Genomic DNA, 25,262 nt, shown 5'->3' with positions numbered 1-25,262 from the left:
GGGGAAAGCAAAACCAATCAATGAGATGGCTCACAGAGGTTGCACCCATAAGCTGTTAGCCATTTCAGTCTGTTTCACTTCATCTCATTTCAAAACTGGGAAACCAAAATGGACCAGTGAATTGGCACACAACCATTTAAGCCTAACTGCAAGGTGGGTGTGCCTGGGATTGGAGGCCCAAACAGCAGAACCAAATTGGAAAAAGTGGAACTTACATGAATGTGACTGAGCATGAATGAAATCTTCAGCTCACGTAGGCTAAAATATCTGTCACAGTATTTTGCACATGTCAGCAGTACCTGGTTCTGCCTTGACAGAAAAGATTAATTAAATCCCAAACTAGATATTGTAGTACATGATAAGATCTCATGAATGCAGTCTCTTATTTCTTACTGTATTGTTTTCAGTTAATGATGAACTAAATACATCTCAACCTTTTACGAATGTGCATGTTGCGAGTTCTTAATTTATACAGGCTAATGGATAAGAGAGCAGTGTACAAGTATTTAAAATGCACACATTAATTGATGTGGACATTTTAAAAAAGGAAAAGGGAAAATGATCACTTGTTATATAAACTGGACACTAATGTCATTAAAACCAGAGACCAAGATCAAAGCTGAAGCAAAGGATGAAAAAGGAATAGTCAAAAGCTTCACACAAATACTTTTTTTTTTCTGATGTAATACTAATCTGACATTAATTGCCAAAACTTTATAGCTTCTCTAACAATCAAGATTGACAGAGAAAGAATTCTTGATGCAAAACAGTGGTATTTTAACAGAAATGTGTTGGGGATTTAGAATTTAACTCATCTAAAACTTTAACTATACTCATGATTATTGATAGAAAGTGGAGGTTATCAAAGTCTGATAAATGTTCAGAAATGGCACCTGAATAGAGACACTGAACTGGGCAAAGTTCATACTGAATTTTGGCTCATGAAACTGTTTGTGCCCATCCCTATTCATGGCTCCTTTGGTACAGTTTGCACACTAGGATTTTTCCATGTACCTCCTTACTGCTACAGCCCACTGCACCCCAAAATATTCATGACCATCACTAAAGCCTCAGGAATAGTATAATGGGGAATTTGTGGAAATTTCCACAAATGGAAATCTCCACAAATGTGATTGCCAATTTCCAGGTGTTACTTGGAGAACTATCAGCATTAAAACTGATCTGCAGGCTACAGAGATTGCTTTTCCTGGAGAAAATGGCCAACCTGGAGAGTAAGGTATATAACATTATATCCTGATGTCCCTCCCCTCTCCAACCCTGCCCTCTCCAGTCTCCACGTTCAAATCTCCAAGAGTTTTGCAACCCTATCTGTAAACAGAAAAGCTGGTCCACTGGAAGAACTGTGCAGTATTGTTTAAATACATCTGGTATAACATGCTTAGGGTGAATCACAATGTTAATTCTTAATTTTGATTGGTGGATCTACTGTGACTTGGTAGCTTTGGTGAAAACTTAGGGCTTGTTGACTTTTAGCATGATATTCTTGAGACGGAGACATTAAGAACTATCTGCATCCATGCCATGTGCCAGCCTTTTTACGTTATCTTCCACCATGAAAGGGTGATGAACTTCTTTAAAACTAAGTAGAGAGCTGTTTCTTTCTTTCTCTGACCTTGTCACTTGTAAGCAGTCTCTGTGCTGGAAGGGCTAGCCTTCCTACTCTGTATTGTTCAGCTGACATAATATCTGTATTTCATGTGAACCAAACAGATAGAAGAGGAAGGGGAGAATGAGAGCCTACACAACCTCCCATTTTTGGTGCACCATCTGTGTGGATATGACAAGATGAAGCAAGGAAAGAATTTAGTTCTAAAGAGAACTTGCAAAGGGAAGGATGGTACCAGTCTACAGAAATTTTTACTGCAAAATGTCCAGATATCAATTAATATATATATTTTCACATTACAGAAAGCCATACTAGCAAAATAAACATAAGCTCCCAAGAAATGCTTAATTGCTCTTTCTCTCCCCCCACCCTACCTCCAGCTTTCAGACTGTGAGAAAGAAGATGGAGCAGGAAAAATAAGGAAGAATCCAGCCCAAGATTGTTTTTAATTTATAAATTGTGCTTGTATTTCTATGCTATTCTTGCATTAGACTGCCTAGTGGACTCAAGAAAATGATTAAGGTGAGAATTACTTTTATCATTTTTAAGCAGCAGCACAGACAATTGCTTTTTTTTTTTAAATGAAAAGGTTTACACTGCTGTAGAGGATGAAATTAAGTCATTCCAAATAGATCTGCAAGTCAGATTAATAATATTATCAGTTATAGTTTCTTTACAGTTGCAACCTGGAATTCCTGGGGCACATCTTCCCATGTTGCTAAGTGAACACAGTTTTCAGTACTGGTAGGGGTTATTCAAGACCACAGCAATTAATCTTCACACAATACCAGGTTTCTGCAAGAAGGTTGCCAAGTAAATGCCAGAGAACTTGCTAGCCAAGCAACCTGCCGGATGAAGAACATTGCATTTTTCTAAACAAAGTGTTCATAGCAAATGATGAAGTCTTAACAGCCAATGTAAAACTTATAAGGATTTTGTGCAATTGTAATTGAAGATCTTGAGATGCAAGTTCTGCAATCAAGATTTTTGGAGAAGGAAGGAGGTTCTAAATGTCAAAAGCTGATTTGCACTAACTTATATCAAATGGAATGCTTAATGTATTGGCAAACCTGTTTTATTTGACCTTGCCTAAGTTCTTTCATTTGTTTCATTCCTTACACTATTTATTGATCTAACACTTAGATGGGGATAGGAAAATAAATTGGTGATGCTGGGGGAGAACTGGGATCCTTTCCCTCCACATCACGGGTCATTCTATCCCTTTCGGGGAAAAAATTAGCAGAAGATCCTGATGCCTATAAGAAAAGAGGAAAGTCTTTCAAAGGAGACATTTCTTGCTGCTACCAGAAGGGATGGAGAGAGGCAGAGAGGTAAATAGAGAACTATGACACTAGCCAAGCCCAGATGTAAGCTGATAAGTAACGGAAGCAGAAGCTGGGGACAAATAGCAGTGTGGTAAGCATAAGAGTGAGAAAAGGAGGACTGGCCCAGGTAAATCTCAGTGTGGGGTATTTATCAATGTAATCCTACACAGATTTTTAAGTTTCAATAAACAGAGAGTGATTAAAAGGTGGAATTTGCTGCCAGAGGATATAGTGATGGTATAACAGTCACCTCTACACACTTCCCTGTTCTGAGGTCAATTTGTCTTAAAAAAAGAAATGTCCCCTCAGAGACAGGGCTAGCATAGTAACAAGGTTTTAACATGTGTTATAAAAATGAACCTCATTGTTCCGCCCTGTTGTTACTAGATCTTTGTGGCCCTAGAACATTCTGGGAAGATGTAGAGCCTTCTTTTATAAAAAAAATCCTTTGTCAGAATGGCACTGAGACATTTTACTAGCAAAACAATAAAATATTTTATTTTACAAAGATGAAAAGGGTAGTTGGAATGACAAATGAAGTTTCTTTAGACAATCCAGTTATTTTACAGGTTCTAGTTCTCAGTTACAGGCTTTTAAAAGATGTCCATAGGCTTTTCTTTTAGATATTAAGAATTCTTTTAAACTTGGAGGTTTTGTTACTGTATTTATCCCAAAACATGTTTCTATTTCTTTTTGTGTTCTTTTGAGTTCATCTGAACTCCCCTGGTTCCTAGAAAGTGGACATTCTAGCTTGTACCACCACATTCTCCTTTCTAAGATGAACCAGTATTCCACTGCCTACTGAAATAACGGAAGCACTTTCTCTCACTCATACCTGATCTTCCCTTATTAAGGCAGGGATCCTTCTTCTCTTCCTTAGGATTCTCCTTCCAATTTTGCCTAATTTGAGAGTTAACATCTCACTGCCCAAATTCCTACTGCCAAATATCTGTCCTAGTTGTTCAGACACTGTGTGTATTAGCTGTAAACTCAGTTCTCTCACTAGTCTCAGAGCAGCCTATGCCTCTGTCTCTGGCTAATTCTGCACTTTGTTTTTTCTGTTGTGGATCCTGCTGAATTCAGATTTATTTGAACCCAGTCTTCCTTCACTCCCCCCCCCCACAAATTGAAACAGAAAGCATTCTGCACTTTATTGGGGAAGGTCAGAGGGGGGAGAGGTGCTCTGGTGTTGGCCACTCAGAGTAACTGGTTGGTCATTGTTTGAGGCAGGATGCTGGGCTAGATGGTCCACTGCTCTGATCTAGCAAAGCTTTTTCCTGTTATTAGAACTGTTCAATTCTTACTTCCCTTCTCCTCTAGTGAGGAGTCAAGATGAATGGAAACCATACATCAAAGAGTCCAGTGAAAGCGGTATATTTTAGATTTTTATTTAGATGGACAGCTAAATCTTCAGTTGCTATGTTATTTAATTAAATTATACTATAGCAAGGTCACAAGATTAAACAAATTCTGTAAGGACTAAGGTAATATTACCTCAGACAGAATAGATTATGGCTCAAGTATCTGCTAAGCTGCATTCACTAAACCAAGTAAATTAGTGTTACTATTTAAGTTCAGATGTAATACCACAAGATATCCTTATAATCAGACTATGGTAGGTTTGACCTGAGATGAAATCCTGCACTTAATCATGTACTTGTAGTTCTCCTTGCGATCAGTGGAACTTACATGAATGTGACTGAGCATGAATGAAATCTTCAGCTCACGTAGGCTAAAATATCTGTCACAGTATTTTGCACATGTCAGCAGTACCTGGTTCTGCCTTGACAGAAAAGATTAATTAAATCCCAAACTAGATATTGTAGTACATGATAAGATCTCATGAATGCAGTCTCTTATTTCTTACTGTATTGTTTTCAGTTAATGATGAACTAAATACATCTCAACCTTTTACGAATGTGCATGTTGCGAGTTCTTAATTTATACAGGCTAATGGATAAGAGAGCAGTGTACAAGTATTTAAAATGCACACATTAATTGATGTGGACATTTTAAAAAAGGAAAAGGGAAAATGATCACTTGTTATATAAACTGGACACTAATGTCATTAAAACCAGAGACCAAGATCAAAGCTGAAGCAAAGGATGAAAAAGGAATAGTCAAAAGCTTCACACAAATACTTTTTTTTTTCTGATGTAATACTAATCTGACATTAATTGCCAAAACTTTATAGCTTCTCTAACAATCAAGATTGACAGAGAAAGAATTCTTGATGCAAAACAGTGGTATTTTAACAGAAATGTGTTGGGGATTTAGAATTTAACTCATCTAAAACTTTAACTATACTCATGATTATTGATAGAAAGTGGAGGTTATCAAAATAGACTTTTATAAAAAGACAGCTGTCTTAGTATTGAATTATCTCAGGAAAGAATGTTATTTTCTTTGAAGCAGTTTCCAGCACTGAAATAATAACTAAATTATGCTCTAATGCCCAGCAAATTTAGAGTAATATCTTTGGCATTCAAAATCCAGTTATCAAGGAGGTATATCAGAATGATCAATATCTGAGAAGCAGTTCCCTAGGTTTCAAACAAATTCTAGTCCAATTGTACAGCAAAGCTAACTGTCTGCCGAGTAAGACGTCAGTGCCCTGTGGCTACTGCCCTTCGTGCTGCTTAGGATGGTCTCCTCATTCCTTACAGCTGCCCACATCTGTCGATTGCAATGGTTTTCAAAAGTGTGAGATGAGTTTTCCCGAAGAGACGACAAGAGTTTCCTGAAAAGTCCTGAAATGAGCCTCTCGGGAGCAGAGGACAAAGCCAGTGCTTACAATATACCTTCCTCTTTGGTTTACCATTTGGGAGACAACTGTGTAATAATCGCAACACCTGTTTATTTCCTAGATTTAAACATTTAAGTCAACACTGCTTCTTCTTTTTCCCTTTTATCCTGTCTGTGGTGGAAAAACCAAGGCTAGGAATATCCAGGAAAACTCCTGGCTCAACATACAGAAGGGCTTACCATGTGGACTTGCCCTATTATCTGGAGACCAATGTACCACTCCCAAATAAGCCTGGTGGTGACTATTGCTAGTGGGGTTATGTTCACAGCAACAACATTCAAGAACACTTCACCAATGTGAAGTTGCTCTGAAAGACTTGCTTTTGGACTCCTTAAGGTAGAGCATACAAACCAACTCTTGTGTTAAACTGTGCTTTAAAACAGGGGTAGTCAACCTGTGGTCCTCCAGATGTTCATGGACTTTGCTGGCAGGGGCTCATGGGAATTGTAGTCCATGAACATCTGGAGGACCACAGGTTGACTACCCCTGCTTTAAAACATTAAAAGAACATATAATAGAAGGCAGAATAAATAATAACAAAACCTTTAAAAAGCAAATAGCATGTTTCAAGTGCTGTCAGTATATACACTTTAAAGATTATATTAACTAATAAATGCTTATGTTACTCATTTCCTTTTTTGGGTTACACTGTCACTGGAAGAAGTTTGAGTTGTGCACTCAAGTCACCCGCTGAAATCAACGGGACTTAAATTTTCCTTATGTTACAGAGTTATGTTGGCTACACAAAATGTAACCAAGAAGAATGACTATTATGCACAATGCATTAGGCATGTGCACTATGAACCTCTCCGGCTGAAAAATCTCCAAAGTTGTGTTGCTTCAGAGACAGACTGTCCGAATATGGTCCAAAGCAAAAATCCCCATAAAAAACAGAACCAAAGCGTGGCTGTCCGAAGTAGGCACTCTGACACTCTCTGGGTGGCCATATAAAGTTTAAAGGGAAACAGGCAGGCGGGAACTGACTTAGCTTTCCTGCTCTGTGTTCCCGCCTTTGCACAGGATCCTCCAGGGCAAAGGGGAGGGGGGAGGGACGCAGATCAATGGCTAGGCTCAGCCAATTCTTGCAATGCATTTTGCATCTGCAAATGCATTGCAATGATGAGGTCTTGCAGCTTGCTAAGCTTACTTGCTGCAAAGTAGGGCTCTTCTTGGGGATCCCAATTAGGTTTTCCACTCTAAAGACAGAGTATCAGAGGGCCCTAGAGATCAAATCTAGGCACCCCAGTCACCAAAAGCAACCCCCAAATGGGAAAAAAAATGGAAAGCTGTAAAGCTCATGTAAAATGCAAGAAGAAACCATGTTCTCAGGGGGTGACCAGGAGTTCATATGTATATTATGGGAGCCAGGGGTGAAGACAGTGGTTGAATTGTAGTGTAGCGGCCCGTGATCTGTACAGCCAGGTCTGATTCCCCACCCCAGTATTCAATGTGTGGACAGTTGGGAGGCTTTGTTTAGCTGTTCTCACAGAGCAGTTCTGTCATAGCTCTTTCGTCCCCACCTTGGTGTCTAGCTTGAGGACAGGAAGGGAAATGCAATTGTAAGTTGCTTTGAGACTCTTTCAGGTAGTAAAAAGTGGGGTATGAAAACCAACAACTTGTCTTCCTCTTGACTGTTCTTTTTTGTTGGGGACACGGCTGGATGGGAGAGCCTGTGATGATCTCCTGCCTGGAGGTTGGTATCTACATAGTAGACCTGAGAGTGAGAACTTCTGAACTTCTGATCAATGCATCTAGTTGACTATCTGTTTTTGTCTTATTTATGCTCATTTTCATCATTATTCCCATACTAACTTTGCATCAGCTGGAGAACAAAGTCTGATTCCACTGGCACCTTTAAGCCTTAAAGTTGCCACTCAAACCTTGTTCTACTGTTTCAGACCAACACAGCTACCCACCTGAAACTATTTGTAAAAGCTGCTACTTGTATAACCTCTGATCTACTGACATGCCTGGGTATAAAAAAACATCCATTTTACCCCATCATTACCTTAAAGGAAATCATAGGAAAATTTGCAGATTTAAATATACAACTCTGAAGGCTGAAAAAGTCATAAAAGACAGGGCAAAATTCAAGGAACCAACCAAAGGCTCTAGAAGGGCTGAGTCCTGCGGTACACGGCAAGCTGCTTTATTCCTGAGGTTTATCTTCTACCCTCCCTGACAATCAGGCTTGGGATGGTTCACAAAACCATCGAATTAAAACATCTATGGTACAATTTGCAGTCAAACCATCCATGGCTGATCAATAGTTAAGATAATAACTATAACTACTCTTTTTTAGAAAAAGAGGGGTTTAAAATAAAATTGGGTATAGTATCAGAGTCTGAAGAAGAAACTAACATCTCCCCCCGACATGGGACTCACATAGTCCTTTGAGCATACCAAAAATAGCGCTTTAGATCTCAGCCCTAGACTCCAAGAACTTCTGTTCCCCTGAGACTTTGTAGACGATCACAGGAATTAAAAATGAATGAGTCACCGACTCAAGCATTCCTCTCCTTTTTATCACATGCCCTTTTCCCAGCGTTATCTATATCCTTTATAAATGGAACAGGTCTCCTGAGCAGCTGCTCATAGCCAAGTGAATGGGACTGAACACATATTTAAATGTCAGATGCGCCAAGATTAAAAAAAAATAAAATATACTGCCTGTTACTTGCAAGAAAAAATGACAATGTGAAATAAACAAATGCATCATTCTTGATGTGTCAGTTGCATATTAATCAAAACTGACGGGATCCAATTGAGATTCAATTAAAAAATCAGTCTAGTTCAAAGACAGATATGCCTGGTTTTAGATGGTTATAGTAATGTTATTTTTCTTGTTTTAAATACTTCACTCATCAACTGCCTTGAATGCCTTGTAGAAGAAAAGCAGACCAAACATTTCTAAATTCATACCTGCATATTGCTCACGATGAATGAAAAGGTAATGGACAGAGAAAAAAGATGGTGAAATAAGCTAGCCTATATATATTTGAACCTGTCTGAAGCATTAACTTCCTTGCAAATGGAAGAATTCCATTTGAATTCACAAGCACCTTACAGATCAACAATATTTTGGGGGCATAGGCTTTTGTCTTGTCAGGACTCAAATGAAACTCTTCAGCACACAGCTACTCTCTGACACTAGCTCCCCTCACAAATAAACACTTGGTAAGGAAGCTGAGAATGCTTTAGTGGGTAATTCCTAGTTCTTCATAAAACCAGGACCCTCATATCCATAATTAGGTGTAACAACGGTTAAACAGATTTCAAACTAACAGGTAGGGTGGCCCCAGAACATGATAATATACACAAAAAGCCAATTTGGTAATAACCCCATGGGTGAAACATGAACAAGACTCGAATTCACATACTCCTTTCTTACCTTTCCTTCTCTTGTGTACTTCAGTTCCCTTTCTCTTTACCTCTCAGGAAGTAAACCATCATTTGCCTTATACCTGGAGGAGCTGCGGGCCCTGTGGGAGCTTTCAGTACTCCACAGGGCCTGCAAGACAGAGCTCTTCCACCAGGTCTATGGTTGAGGCTGGGGTCTGAGTAGAAGATCTGATTGCCACCTCCCCTCTTGGTGCTAAATAGTGGTACACCAGGGTAATCTATGGCAGTAGTTATATCTGTAATTTTATGTCCTGTTTTAATTTTAATGGGGTTTTACATTGTGGACTATTATAACCCGCCATGAGCTAGTCTCGGGAAATAAAAATCTAAATAAAAATAAATAAATAAATAAATCCAAACCAATAAACTATAGTTTATGCTTTGCTCTTGTAGCAGACATGGAAATAATGGGTGAAATGTGGCTTTCAATTCTGATTTGAAGTCTAGCACACACTATAGGTTGCTTGCTTGAATGCAACAACAGATAGCAGTTTAATTTGAAACGGGGCACAGTGAGATTGCAGGACACAAAGGGAAAAGCGAGGGATGTAAGTTTGAAGCTTGCTCATATTCAAGCACACCATGGTTTGGTATTGAATGGGAATGATGTCTGTCACGTAATAAAATTGTACTGGTTAAAACAATGGTCCTGCTATGCTTGCCGTAGCTTTATATTTACTACTACTAATAATCATATAGAACCCCAATGCAGAATTTTTTTATAAGCAAATAACACACAAGCGATTTTGTACATGATAAAGTCTGAAAGAACTGTGATATTAAAAATACTAGGATTATTTGTTGTCCTAAATCAAATTTGACCTGTTAGCATCAACAAAACTATGCTATGGTAAACCACTGAATACTGAGTGCCTCACATGCCTGGCTTAAAAGAATCAGCTATGAGAAACTTGCTCATCTCTTATCAGGGTCATGGGAATAAAAAATTATTTTTACACACAGAACAAGATTAATATTTCTTCTACTCAAGTATGAATTAAATTTTCTGTACATTTCCAAAGGTTCCATAATGAGATTTGAGCTATTCATATAAAGAAAGGCAGCTCTATTTATTTATTTCTTTACTTATTTATTTATTTTGATTTATAAGCCGCTGCTTCCGGCTGGCTAGCTTGCGGTGGCTAACATCAACATTTCAAATACACATATAAAAATAACAAAATACCTTACAATCAAATCCTCCAAACCTGAACCCTTCCCCCCTCCCCACCTTGGCTGCCAATACCTAAAAAGAACATGCGACCCAGATGGGGAATAATAGGGAACAGTTGAGGAGGAGGGGCCTATGATGTCTCCCTTAACTTGGCCTCAACCAAAGCCATGGCGGAAGAACTCTGTCTTACAGGCCCTGTGGAACTTCATTAGTCCTTGCTGGGCCCACAGCTCTTTAGTCCTTTACAATGTGATCTAGGAACATTCATACAATATCTCCTTTCCATACCTCATAGGGTTGCTGTGCAAGTCAATTAGGGAAAGGTGAACTATATAAACGTTGCTAATCTTACTGGAGGAAGGGCAGGATAAATTTATTAGATAGATCAAATATTTGTTTCAAGGAATTTTAATTCTCAAAATTGGCTGTGTTTATCACCTGTAGTTAGAATGGCATCATAATGAGGATGTGTCCTGCTTCATATGTATTTCTCTGGATCAGGGCTCACATGAGTTTTATTAATATGGTCAAGCATATCCAACCATTGGGTATATGCCATTTGGTGAGCTTCGCAATCTTTTTATTTTGCCAAAGCAATTCAGGGGGCTTGAGGAAAGAAAATGGAGCACCTTCAGCACCTGCACACAGACAGTGCTGCCCACCTACACTTCCATGTTTTTATATCTTCTTTTTGGAGCATCAGTATAAGAGAAGGAACACATTTAAGTTTCTGTGGAATTTCTGTAACTTCAGAAGTTACAAAACAAAACAGAATTTATTATTTGGAACAGGAATATAGTCAGCACTTGATTTAAAAGCCTTAATAAGTAAATTGTTAAAAATATAAGGAAAGGTAAAGGTATCCCCTGTGCAAGCACTGGGTCGTGTCTGACCCTTAGGGTGATGCCCTCCAGTGTTTTCATGGCAGACACAATACAGGATGGTTTGCCAGTGCCTTCCCCAGTCATTACTGTTTATCTCCCAGCAAGCTGGGTACTCATTTTACCGACCTCGGAAGAATGGAAGGCTGAGCCAACCTTGAGCCGGCTGCTGGGATTGAACTCCAAGCCTCATGGGCAGAGCTTTCAGATTGCATGTCTGCTGCCTTACCACTCTGCGCCACAAGAGGCTCTGTTAAAAATATATACCCTTAAAAAATAAATCTGGACAAACTAGGTTCCTCATCTGTAGCTACGAGGCCTCCAATTGGCTGTCCACTCTTTCTCCCCCACATACCATAGACACAAAGCCCAGCTTTTCTCTGCCAGTCAAAGGGCCATAGATAATGAGTTTTGTGCCATCTCCACTACAAAGGCTGAGAGCTAACAGAGAAGGAGCAGGATTAGGCATAATTTACTTAATTTTGTCACATTCACTAGAAACAAAGGCAACTTCAGAGACAAACAAGCCTTTTCCCTTGTTTCATCATAGGCCATTAATCAGGACCTCAATAATTATAAAAGACTTGTTAAATTCTATGAGATACTCTACCTTCATATATACAAATATATCCACTACTTTTAAAGCTACTAAATAATTGGCCTTAAACATCTGTAGAGGAAGATTGGTTATTCTGGCTTCTCTACCAGATATGTTGGCTGATATAGCTAGAAAAATAGGTCATGCTGACCTGAGAAAACATAATTTTGGGCCACAGAAATCCCTAACTGGCTTTGGCCAGTTTGAACATTAAACAACTTTCTTCTTTCTCTCTGCTGTGAAGGTAAAGATTGTAAACAAAAAACTCTCAGCCTGACTGCTCAAAGCAAATGATAGCTAGCCATGTTGCTCTGTTGACTATTTTGTTCATAGAAATTAGATTAACTGTAGTCTTAGAATATGTTGGGTTCGCACTGTAGTGAGGGGTTGCTGACCCAACTTTAAAGAACTTTCTAAATAAGTGAAAGGTTCTTTAATAGAGAAATTACAGAATGAGCCTTGAAACCGCAAGTCTTCATTTATGCAGAACACAGCCGCTGTTAACCACTTCCATGAGTTCTAATAAAGTAATTACATAGTTAAGAACATCTAATAGATTTGAATGGTTCTTTCCCAAACAAGTCATCCTCTTTCACCAAAAGACTGGAAAGATCTCCTGGACCTAATATAAATATTGTGAGCTTGGAATTTTGTTGCAGTTAGGTGTGAAGTCATGTCTGACCCATCGCGACCCCATGGACAATGATCCTCCAGGCCTTCCTGTCCTCCACCATTCACTGGAGTCCATTTAAGTTTGCACCTACTGCTTCAGTGACTCCATCCAGCCACCTCATTCTCTGTTGTCCCCTTCTTCTTTTGCCCTCGATCGCTCCCAGCATTAGGCTCTTCTCCAGAGAGTCCTTCCTTCTCATGAGGTAGCCAAAGTATTTGAGTTTCATCTTCAGGATCTGGCCTTCTAAGGAGCAGGCAGGGCTGATCTCCTCTAGGTTTGTTCGCCTTGCAGTCCAAGGGACTCGCAAGAGTCTTCTCCAGCACCAGAGTTCAAAAGCATCAATTCTTTGACGCTCGGCCTTCCTTATGGTCCAACTTTCACAGCCATCCATTGCAGCTGGGAATACCATAGCCTTGACTAGATGCAAAACTTGGAATATAAACTCTAAAAGTATAGAAGTATAGTTGCATCCTCTCACTCTGCCTCTTTTGGTCTCTTTGTTTCCAGTTCTTGAGTGATACATATTACACAGTGTATGTGGATTTACATCTTTATGTGCATATGCTATTATTTGGTAGTGTAGCCACATGCTTGATATCATCATGACTGCATGAGTGTGAATTATTCCACATATCCAAACTCTGATTATACCATATTAAAAGTACTTCCAAACTTTGTTCGATATCTGGTCCTCAAATGAGCCAGATTGGGCAGGGAAAACCTACGCCAGTTTCTAACTGGTATGAGTTGCTGCCAGCAAGTTGCCTAACAAGACTTGAGGTGAGTCCACCCTGACTACTGCTGGCTTCATACTCACTATCTCAGTTCCCAGTCTATTCTAACCAGATTTCCAAACTAAACTTCAGGAGTTTGCAGTAACATGCACTAATTTTCTAATTTAAAAGCTATAAGGAATTGTCTCCCATTATATGTGTCATAAGAGCCTCTTGTGGCGCAGAGTGGTAAGGCAGCGATATGCTGTCTGAAGCTGTCTGCCCATGAGGTTGGGAGTTCGATCCCAGCAGCCGGCTCAAGGTTGACTCAGCCTTCCATCCTTCCGAGGTCGGTGAAATGAGTACCCAGCTTGCTGGGGGGTAAACGGTCATGACTGGGGAAGGCACTGGCAAACCACCCCGTATTGAGTCTGCCATGAAAACGCTGGAGGGCGTCACCCCAAGGGTCAGACATGACTCGGTGCTTGCACAGGGGATACCTTTACCTTTACCTTTATATGTGTCATGCAACCCTAATGCTTCAGGTCCAACTACATCAGATTAATAAATCACCATGTAGTAAACAAAACATCTAGTTTTATGTGGCAGCCATTGTTCTGCTACTTTGGCATGAAAGAGATCCCCCCCCCTGCACATATAGTGCAAAAGGCATCACAATAAACACCCTTTTTCTGATAGAAAGCAGCTAGACTACAAGACAGGCGCATGGTATAAAATGAATAAGAAGACACAGGAAACTACTGGATTTGGTTGCTGCCTGTTTTGATCCTTGTCTTGAAATTGTCTCCCATCCTGCTGCTCTTCAGAATCCTGTTTAGGAATTTGCTCTGTAGTTGGTTGCCTCCTGTGATGGTTGCTGTGTGACCGCCAGGAGGCATTTTGCAACTTTGGTGCTGTTGTGTGCTTGTCTGGCATTGCAAATGAGCTATGATTCAGTAACTGGCATCCGAGCAATGTAAGCAGTGCAGTGATGTGAGAAGAGAAATAAAGAGCACTGGAGGTAATAAATAGGTTCTTCAAGTGGGCCAGCACAAGAGCCATAGCTGGACCTTAAATTTCACAACATTTAAACAGCCTTCTTCAGACAGACACTTTTATATTTAGAGTTTTTGAACTATTATGTTAATCCATGAATATTTAATATTAAAGTATTGTATCACTGATGTGCTATAGTTGATACAGCATATTAGACAAATGTATAAAATAACGTGAAGGGACCACTTTGTTTGGTCATCACCATTAGATATGGACATATCACCATGTATGTGAAATAAGTTTAGAACCTTAAATGCCATGTATCCTGGACATTTTACCATACAATGGGCTCAACTCAACATTACTCCACAATGTAAGTTAAGAGTAGAGCAATATTATCAGTTATCAGTTAATTTATAAATAATGGTCAGGAATAAATATCTATCACACTATTATCTCTAGGGGGCAGTAAAAGCACAAAATCAGCATGTGTCCAGGGAATCTTAAATGTCACCAGCTAAGTGACAGTGTGAGTGTATTGCCACATTCCATTTGTAGTGGCAAAACCACTTTGATACATATGGCTACAAGGCACCTATGTAATTTTACAAGGATCTTAAGATGCTGCTCCATTGATACAGCAGCTTGTCTGATGGACCAGTTTTTCCATCTGCAGAGGAGAATAGGACCATTTTTGCTCATTCCTTTGATCGTGCCAAATACAGAACACTCATGTTAGAAGGAAGTGTAGCAACAACATAAAATATCCAAGTGAGAGTTTTAGATTGCTTCCAAATGAGGATTTGGTTCACAAACTGCAGTGGGTTTTTTTGGATCATCCACACAACATCCTCCTCCAATTATTCTTCTTCCATGGTTTCCCTGAGATGTTTTCCAAAGATGCTTTTGTCTAATCTTTCTGGAAAGACTGGAGTAAAGAGGAGTTCGACTACAGTGTAGGAACTAGCAGATTTCTGAACCTTTCAGCCTATATCTGGTAGTATTTCCCTCCATATCCCAGTTGTTTGCTATTCTTCACTATGGCATCATAACACTACAGCAATATACCTACTATGTTTTTTTTTTTTTGGTTTTGTTTTTCTCAAAGAAATGATGGTATAAAGCACTCTGGGGTATATGAATATAGTAGGCATGAAGGGATAATGTGGAGAATAGCCCTGTATGGCAACTCTACATTTGCAGCAGCAAAGAGTACACAACACAGAATCATTCCAATGTAGAAACAGCTCTCTCTATATATTAGAACCTGAAGCAGAAAATGAAAGCGATCACCTCCTTACCCTAGCTGGTGTTTTCTCTCCCTCAATAGTGGTGTGTACTGAAAAATTCCTATTTTATCATTTCAGCTGCTTCCAGTTTCTTAAAATGAGTCCCCTTACAATGAGCTCAATATACTCACTTAAATTTTTACAGTGGTATGCATATAAGTATAGAAGTACTTTGTCTCTAGGTACTTGAAAAGTGAGATGAGCCATTCATTTGGAAAACCTTTTTCAATGCTGTGATTTTCAGGACACATGAAGCATCTTTAAGCAGGAGCGGAGTGTTTTCCCACCCTAAAAGATATTCAACCACTTTCCATAGATCCATTATAACACACACACACACGAAATATGGTGTTCTGCAAGTGGTTAGGGAAGCTTAGAAAGGGGGGGGGGAGCCAAGTGCCGCAGGAGTTTCTTCCTTTCTTTTCTTAAAGGAGGGGGGGGGGGAGATGATTGGAGACAGCAGAGAAGGGAGAAAAACAAACAAGAGGCAAATCTCTACCGAAAGAAGTTAGGGCTTCCCCTTTAAGGCAAGCTTGCAGCTTGGGAACAAGGAAGACTTTGAACTGAAGCCTTGGTCAATCAGGGCTTCTCTACCATGGAGGCTCAGCAGCAAGTTTGGAACAAGCATGCTTTATCATGCTGATTTTTCAAATATTGAGGGTTATATCCACTCTAGGATATTGCGGGGAAAAGGTAGGGTCACTCCGGCTCAATCATGCTTGTTGCACAGGGAAAATTTAAATTGGCCAAAATCAAAATGGAAATCTCATTCAGTGGAGACGGCAGGGACTGAATCATCCTGGGATTGGAATAAAAGCTCCGTACAGATTTAGCCTAGATAATGTAGATCTGAATTTGGTCAGCTAGCTGTAAGCTGAGTTTTCAAAAAATACTTCCTTCGTGAATCCGTTGTTTCTAGTACTCTATATTCTCTTTTCTCTTCTCCTTACATATTACCACCCACCAAGGCATAGATGACAAAACACAAACAGCAAGCATCTGTTTTATTAATGTCTCTGATTTTACTCTTAGCCTTGGCTTGTTAATGCAATTACACTTGTTTTCATTTTGCTGTCTACTGCTCTTGCAATTTTCCAATTAATGTAATCATTAACAAGCTATCTGCCCATTTTAGTGGACTATGCAGCAATATACATTGACTTAGCTTTACAAATGAAAGTGAAATCCCTCGGTTTAATCTCAAACCCTGAATACTTCTGCTTTGAGAGTAGCCAGAAATATTTTTCATGCTCATTCTCAGTACTGCTGCCCTTACCCAATTTACTAGCAAGCCAGTTATCCTGAAAGTAAAGTAACTGTTTACAATGAAGGGACACCAAACCAAAAATTAAAGGTTTATATGCCCCCTCCTATATTTGTATCTCCCCAAAGCATGACGGGAGTTAACTTCCTTGCCCTGTTACTTCTGCCACATTCTACTATGTGGAACTAAGAAATAATTCTAGCTCCCATTTCAATGTGGCATCCAGGACTACTCCTTTATTCCTTGTTCCCAAGTTCTGATTCTAACACCATTGATTCTAAAGATCTTCCTAAGCTTTTGGGAAAGGTTATCACAATTGTTATTCTTTGCAGAAAAAGAAAAAAGTTAGACTACATTTAATAAAGTTTGATTCACAGTATTCTTCAGCACATTTTACAAAGAGAAACTTCATTATTAAGAATTCTAAAGTGTCCACAGATAACCCACATTACCAAGGTTCTGAAAACTGAATGTTTGCTGTATGTATTTTTAAGGTCTTATATAGGTGTCCAGGTAACCTTGGCCATTCAAATGTAAGAGTCTGAATGGGGCAAGGACACTGACAGCAATTTAAAATGAGGGAAAGGGGGAGACAGTGTGGGTGGATATTGTACTGTCACTTGACTACAAATTGATGATTAAGTCATTAACACAGTTATCTTCACTGCTAAATGGTGAGAAATAATCCTCATGCCACTTGTAACATTTGAAGTGTCAAGATCTGTTGAGTGTTTTATTTTGAAATTGTGGAGGACTCTTTCTGTCCATTAGTAGTGGTCAAAGCAGTGGGCCATTCTGCACCCAGAAAATGTAGTGAAAGGGTTACCTCTTGCAGACACTTTTCTTTGATGTTTTACACAATGTTGTCAGCATCCAGCATTCCAGCAGCAAACTGGCAGCTACAGCCTCCATTTTAAAGTGCTAGCTGGGAAATCCACAAAACTGGATTCCCCCAGCCATGTAGCATGGAGGAGAGCAACCAGCAACCACTAGCAAAATAGCTGTCTGTAACTAAAGTAGCCAGAAGTAGCATGATCTCCATCTCTAGTACCCGCCCTTGTGCAAGTGCTTCTCCCTGGAATGGGGCTATTTTTTTTTGTAGCAAGCTGCCTGGAGCAATGAATACGCATTGCTTAAGCCAGGCAGAGAGAAAAACTTCTGCCCAACAGTTGCCACAAAAAGCATGACTCTCAACCCCCACAAAAAAATTGGGGACAAATTTAATTTTGAGAGCGAGGAGGTAAGAAATGGCAGGGGCACCATTTTTAATACCATAGCAATTGCACTGGTTTAACACTATGCTTCTAGAAGTGCAGAATGGCCCAGAGTTTTGACATTCTTCTCTGTGGCACTGTGGTCAGTTTACCACAACTCATGCTGCCCAAGGGCCTCCTGCATAAGATAACCCTATCCCCCAAATGAAAACAGAGCCTTTTATGCATGAAGTTTGTGGAGTTCAGAAATACACTGAATAGCTTTATCAATAACACTTCACAAGAGTTATTGCACAGAAGGATAAATTCACAAGTGTCACATTCTGTAACCACTCCATTAACCTTAGACCAGACTCAAAAGCATAGTTACAAAATCTCTGAGGAGTGTCTTGAATATAGTATGCTCTTGCTAAAAATGCCAAGACCACTTAGGGTAAATGGAGATTATTGCAAGCTAACCCACTCCTGTTTGAGTCAAATTTTCTTCAATCCTGGAGCTTCTACTGGGAAAGGGAGTTTTGTTATGCTGCTGGCATTCTTCACTCGCCTCCGTATATGAAGAAACACTTTACAACACTAGTCAGTAAATTTTGTCCCTGGCATACTGCCAAACTTTACAATGAGTAAAGTTGGAGCAAAACCGGGCATGTCACCCTCCTTCTTTGGTGATACTTAGGGGTTACAGCAAAAGTGTCTATCCATTTAGATCCAGGAATTACTGATCTCAATGGCAACTGGCTTCATTTTTTCTTCAGTAGTTTTGCCCTGCAGACAAAATCTGACTGGCTACGCAATGTTTTCATATCACCACAGATAGTTCCCAGTGCCTAATTGGATGGGACTGCCCTATGACTATCTTCAGAAAAAAGAAGCCCCCCAATCATGCTGAAGAATTGGCAGAGATGGAAACAATGGCATTGGGTATTCTGCTGTCTACAATTACATTTTTAGCCTGAAATTTTTTTTAATTCTTGAACAAAACTGAGCTTCATTACAGCATTATATCTGTCAAATGGATTGCAAACTCACTGTACATTTGAAAAGGTGTAGAAACTATGATTGACTATACAAAAAACAAATGGCTCATTAGTAAAAGCATGTTCAGGTCTGAAAGGCAACACATGCATCACCCACTATGGCTGAAAAGCTGCCGTGGAAATAGAATTTATGAATAATAATGATACGTATGAAATGTATGTGACATTAATACAACATGATACATAAGCAATTTCCAAACAAGCTAAGCATCTGAATTTTTGTGTTTTTCTGCTGATTTATTTTGGTACTATTAGCATCTTTTTAACAAACAAAATTCATGCTCATGGTGAAGGGTAAAGGATGAATTACTGGATACTAAATAGGTAACCTCTCTCTTTTATGTTAAATGGAGCTAAAAAGAATCCAGAATAAATAACTATCAACCACTATGTCCAAATGTTAAAGACATTCTTCCTTGCTGTTAGTCAGAGTGAAAGAATACTGAATGATCTTGTGTCACCAGAGCGAGGCACATGCAATTACTCATCCTATGAGAGAGCCCTATGGATGAAAAGGTAAGGATGCCCTAATGAAATCCGCAAAGCCCATCTCCTGAGAATTCACCTTTAAAAAGAGCTGGGGAGGCTAAATCTTACCTGCCTTCATAGGCTTCTAAAACAGTAGCAAAGGGGTGTCATAGACAGTAGAGGTGGCTAAGTGGCATAATTTGAGTACTACTTTCAAGCTGATGGCAGTATGTTGAATGTAAGATAGAGGCTTTTAACACTTTATGTACATTAGTAGCTTATATAATGCCGTTTTCTTTGAGCATAAAACATAAACTGTAAAGATTAAGATTGTTTCATTACTACTACATCTTCAAATTACATTTCTATATATCGCTGACTAAAAAAAAACTTCTGCAGACTTTCTATGTATCTAACAGTGAAGTGTGGCCTCATGTGTGGATGTCTAAATCTGTTACACTGACTAAATACAAATACTTCTGCGAACATGGGGTTTTCCCCAGACTTGCAGATAAACCTGATAATGTTATAAAAACACACACATTCCCTCAAAAACATTGTCTGAACACGTACAAAATGTACATAACTTCTCCTTGAAGCATCAGAGTACAGATTTTAGAGTGGAGGTGGAGTAGCATTGCTAGGCGTGGCAGCAGAGGCCAGGACATTAGTTGGGTACCAGGAGGGGTAATGGCAATGTGGGGGGAGGGGTAAGAACAACGGTTGCCCTGGCAATGACTGCAGTAATTGGGTGGGAAGTTTTGGAGTTGATGGTGGAGTGGCTGGGAGCTGCAGTGGTCCTAGCAACAACTGTGCTAATTGTGGCCACCCAGTAGTGAAGGCCAAAAGCCTAGAGAGCATGTTGGAGTTGGGGTGATTGGGAGCAAAAACAACTGCAGAGGTGAAGGTGAGAAAGAGGCTCCTCACCCACTGCACTCTTCCATAAAAACAATAACAATAATAACTGCAACTCAGCTGCCCTTTTAAAACTTTTCCGCTGGCTTTTACCTTGCGAGACCACAGGAATCAGCACTGTAGGAGAGTAAAGGAGGATTTCCTCACCTGCACCGGGCTCCCTTGTACCCATGGAGGGGGAGAGAAGCCTTGTCTACTGGACAGTGAGTAGCATGCCAAGGGTAGGGGTTATATAGGGAGAGCAGTGATGGTGAAGGTGAGCAGAGTGCTGAGGGCGGGGGTGCATAGGTAGAACAGCAAGGTGACAGTGAGGATACAGAAAGGCAACTGGAGTGTCAGAAGCCAGAGGAATGAGCAGTAATCAGCAGGGGAATTTTCCTGTGAGTTTCTCACAAGTCTCCACTTGTACCTGGTTAATTCTATTTTAATCTCTGCATAACAACACTTAAAATGCAAAGGAATTTTTATTTACACAAGAACAAACAGTGGGGGACAATTTAAAAAAATGACAGTTAACATCTGTCTCAACTTTGTTTGCTATGTTTTATTTATCTTTGATTAAAGGAACTAACAAAAGGCACTAAGTAGAACTATTTACTATTTTTGATTAAGTAATACTTAATCATACAACTTACAGGGTGTTTGTATGAGAATTATATGTTTGGAGGAACCTGGACTTGGAATAGGCTAAGATCAAACAGTACAGTTTAAACTCCTGTCCAAGCTACATTTTATCCAATGTAAAGCCACACAGATTTGAAATATGGGAAAGACATGAAATTAAGAACTTACCTCCTCATGCAGTCCAGTGCACGAATAAAAAAGTCTTTGTGCAACTGATGTTCATCTCTTAAAATTGAACATTGTTCCAGTGTCACTGACATTGATGTCCTGTCTTTGGCACTTTTACAACAGGTAAACCGGATTCCATTGAGCTTGCGACAAATCTATAATAGAGAAAAATCAAGGAACTTAGTGACATCCTTATTACAAGGGAATATGGGGGGAATATTTTATATTTGCTTCAAAATCTTTAAATTCTCTTTGATTGAATGGTACAATATACATTACAATAAACCTTTATTGGCATACAAAACCATCAATAACAGAAATAAAAGTTAATTAAAAAAATCTGCAGCTTCACTTAGCGCAAACTTACTGTCTACAGTAACCATAAAACCCTAAACATTTAGGTGTTCTCTCACTTGCCATAAGAAAACAGAGCACTCTTCATTAGCAGTATAAGTTTGTGCCCTTTCTCGGAGCATGATGGCTAAGAATTCAGCTACACGTTCTGTTACTGCAGAGTATGTGTCCACCAATAACTTTTTAATACCATGAGCAGATTATTAGTTAGTCTGCAAGAGAATGCCTAAAAAGGAAGAGCATTGTATATAGATTGGATGGTATAGATAGAATGTTATTATTGTATCCCAGCCAAAGAATGCATTCAAGGAATAGAACAGACATTTATTACCAGAACTAAAGGCATATTAGGCTAGTCAAGTTTTGGAAGCTAAGTAGGCATGGTGGCCCTGGTTAGTCCAGGATAGCTACACAAAAGCAGGTAATTGCAAACCATCTCTGTTCATACCTTGCCTGGGATCATCCAGACTGATTCCACAGAGGTGCAAACCTTGTGCTGCTTCCTGCTTTCCAACATGAGGTTATAAGCTGTATGTTTGCAAGCCTCCTCACAGTAGACCCCTCCCACATTTTCCCTCCACTTAATCATGGCATTTCACCTCCTGATGAGGCAGCAAGAGAAACAAGTTGAATTTTGCCCTCCTCAGCTTGTCAATCACAGCAAGCCACCAATCAAAACACAGCGGTTGTCTCAGGGACTCAAACTTCCATTAGAATCTTGGATCCGTGTTCTGTCCTGGAAACTCTCTGGATGACCTTGAGCCATTCCTAGCTTAATTTATCTCATAGGTGGAACCAAGATTGATCATTAAGAGCATGTGGGCTAAACTATAATGGAATATTGTATGGAGGGGGTTTACAGCAAAACATATGTAGAGTATAACTTACTTGATGTTTACTAACTCATATCTTATGTATCTGTTCTATCTTTCATGAAAAATAAAAATTGTATTAAAAAAAAAGAGCACATGGGCTGAATCTGCACTGGGTTTTTTATCCTTGATGATCCTGAATTTTAAAGTCATCTACATGTTATTCGATTTCCATTTTGATATTTAGTGTTTTAAAATTTCCCTCTGCAACAGCTATGATTGATTCATGGTGACACTACCTTCCCCCATGATATCCAGGAGCAGATATAACTTGCTAATTTAAGCTGCTCTGAAAGCCCCAGTATTAAGTGAAGATCTTTGCATTCTGCTGGATTAGCTTCCTACCCTGCACCTCCAACACTGATGTAGTGAAGCAGTCTGCTGCAGATTAGTCAGGGCATCAGTTCAAAGACTGCTTGGTTTCCAGTTGCCATTCCCTCTCAAGACTTATTTTTGCCCTCATTTGGGATCTGTTTTAAAATGACTGCACTCCAAAAGCCTACATTTCTATGAGTAGAGTTTTACCTCTTGGATTTACCTTCTCTGTGAGGCTGCTGCCTCCCCCCCCCCCAACACCCTGCTCTTGCAGAAAAAGAAAGATAAACAAGTAGCCTCGTTCTCCACTTGCCCCTCCCTCAGCTTGATCTGGCTGTGGACTCGGGAGTCAAAAGGTGGGGAATGAAGCACTCTCCAGCCTTGTGCTCCTTCAATGCTGGCTGGAGCTTCACCTGACCCTCCCCCATCAAATGGGAAGGAGACTGAAAATTGGGACAATGCAAATGCAAAAGAGCCATGTGTTTAAAATTCGAGAAGAGGAAACCTGTAAATACAGGTTCAAATCTACCAGAATTTGGCAAGATTTACAGTGAAAAAAATGTAAGAGCAGAAAGGGCCTTGGATCCCTCCTAGTAGGCTGATACCCTCCCATCTGCATCTGGGGTAGCCACATTGGGCTCTGACAAAAGGGCTGAGTTCAACCCTCCCAAGTCCTATGCAATGAGGGACAGTTGCTACTCAGCCAGTCTGGGGTAAGGTAAATTCAAGTGGGTAGCCATGTTGGTCTGTAGCACAACAAAAATTGAGTCCAATAGCACCTTTAAGACCAACAAAGATTTATTCAAGGCATGAGCTTTCATGCACATGTCTGAGGAAGTGTCCACGCACACGAAAGCTCACACTTCGACTAAAGTGTTGACCGCCTCCTTCTCCGTCCCCCCCCTTAGCAAAAGGGATTTTCTGTTCTGCCATGTTGTGATGGATTTTAAGTCTTTTAATTGGAGTTTTAAGGGGTTTTTAAGACATTGTAACCTGCCACAAGCAGCTTAGGGAGTGGCGGGAAATAAATTGAAAAATAAATAAAATAAATAATAAATCTTTGTTGGTCTTAAAGGTGCCACTAGACTCAGTTTTTGTTGATGTAAGGTAAGGTAGCCAAAATATGGTCTGCAGGAGCCCTGTCAGATGGAGAGAAGTGGCAGCACCTGGCTCAGCCCACTCAAGGTGAAGCAGTCACTGGAGCCCTGGCTAGTCAAGCAGATGACAGGACCTAAGAGATAAAGCAAATGGTGGTACCTATTTGAGGGAAATTTACCCTTCAAAACAATTCAAGCTATTAATAGTCAAGATAGATCTTCCCACAAATTTGAAAAAAATCTCCAAGTTGAAAAATAATTAAATTTAAAAAATCTGAAATTTAAAAAATATATAACAGAAGCAGCACCTGTATCTTTAAGAAAGGGAATATCATTGGCCATTATGAGGGCTGCTAGGCAACCACAATATTGCTAGCCTTTGAACTGTCAGTGAAAAGCACAGTAAAGGGCTCTTTCCAAAGCTAATTTGCCTCACAGTCCACTCCTGCTCCACCACCTGCCCATCTAGTCCTGAAAGGAAGATTTGTTAAAATCTATAACAATCACCAGACAAATTGTAGTTTGTTTTCTTCTCACAAACAAAATTGCTGAATAATTCTGGTTTAGAATTCAAGTTTGTGGAGAAGAAAAGTATCTTATATGTGCAGGTGCTCCCATTTGGGCAGTGCAGAAAACTGGAGTTGGATCGAAGACCTCTGTTACTGTGTTCAGAAGGATGAGGTCAGAGTGAAAGAACGAGAAAGCTAGAAAGAAATTTAGTTTTCAATCCAAACTGGGGTGCAACTCGAGCAATTAAACTGAAAAGGGAAAAGGACAGTGATATATCTTATTTGATTATAGGAGTTCTGTAGGTTGTGTAACGTAAGAGGTTTGGATCCTATCAAGAGGTAGCTGTGTTAATGTATAGTGGCAGAACAAAGTTTAAGTCCAGTAGCACTCCAGAGACTTATACATTTTTTCGGAGCTTCACTGAATCCAGCAGATACAATGTGGTTTGGAATCAACTAAAGTGCATAGTTTGGGAAAGGACTGCACCTCTAGTTACAGCGACAGTAGCGGAGGCCCAAGTTAAACTCTCCTTTTCTTTCCCAGGTTTCCAAAGAAATAAGGGAAGGCACAGAGGCAAGGGGCCCTGTGTGAACTGTGACTGGACATGGAGGGGGAGGGGGAGTTGTGTGCTGAGGAATAATTGGGGGGGAGGGAGGTAATGTATTTTATTTGGTATATTTAATCTACCTTGTAAGTCACCTTGAGTTCCATAAAGTAGAATGGTGGCTAGAAATTTAAACACAAAACAAATAAATAATAAAATAATTTTAAATTCTCCCAAGCAGAGAGGTGGGAATTCAAACAGAGCAAAGGTTGAGCCTTGGTGGAGCAGAATGACAATTAGGACACAAAACAAAGGATGAACTCAGTATGGGCATGGATCCTGTGCCTAGGATCCTTGTCTGAATGCCACACATTCAGGATTCCCCAAGTGATTTGC

The 25,262-nt window shown here is 39.8% G+C and overlaps 1 protein-coding gene across 13 annotated transcripts in view; it reads right to left on the bottom strand.

The window, feature by feature from the left end:
* The window catches only part of INPP4B (inositol polyphosphate-4-phosphatase type II B), a 291,154-nt gene that overhangs the window by 10,125 nt on the left and 255,767 nt on the right, over positions 1-25,262 (bottom strand). For all 13 annotated transcript variants that reach the window (XR_013224780.1, XR_013224781.1, XM_077300219.1 and 10 more), the window contains one exon: positions 21,175-21,329. Coding sequence is in view for 11 of the 13 variants with exons in the window: in XM_077300219.1 (XP_077156334.1) it covers positions 21,175-21,329 (155 nt within the window). In the remaining 2 variants the exon portion in view is untranslated. The remainder of the gene's footprint in view (positions 1-21,174; positions 21,330-25,262) is intronic.

Source organism: Paroedura picta, chromosome 10 (assembly GCF_049243985.1).
Source record: "Paroedura picta isolate Pp20150507F chromosome 10, Ppicta_v3.0, whole genome shotgun sequence".
NCBI lineage: Eukaryota > Metazoa > Chordata > Lepidosauria > Squamata > Gekkonidae > Paroedura > Paroedura picta.
Note: the sequence above shows the minus strand (reverse complement) of the source record. Positions and strands in the feature narration are given on the sequence as shown.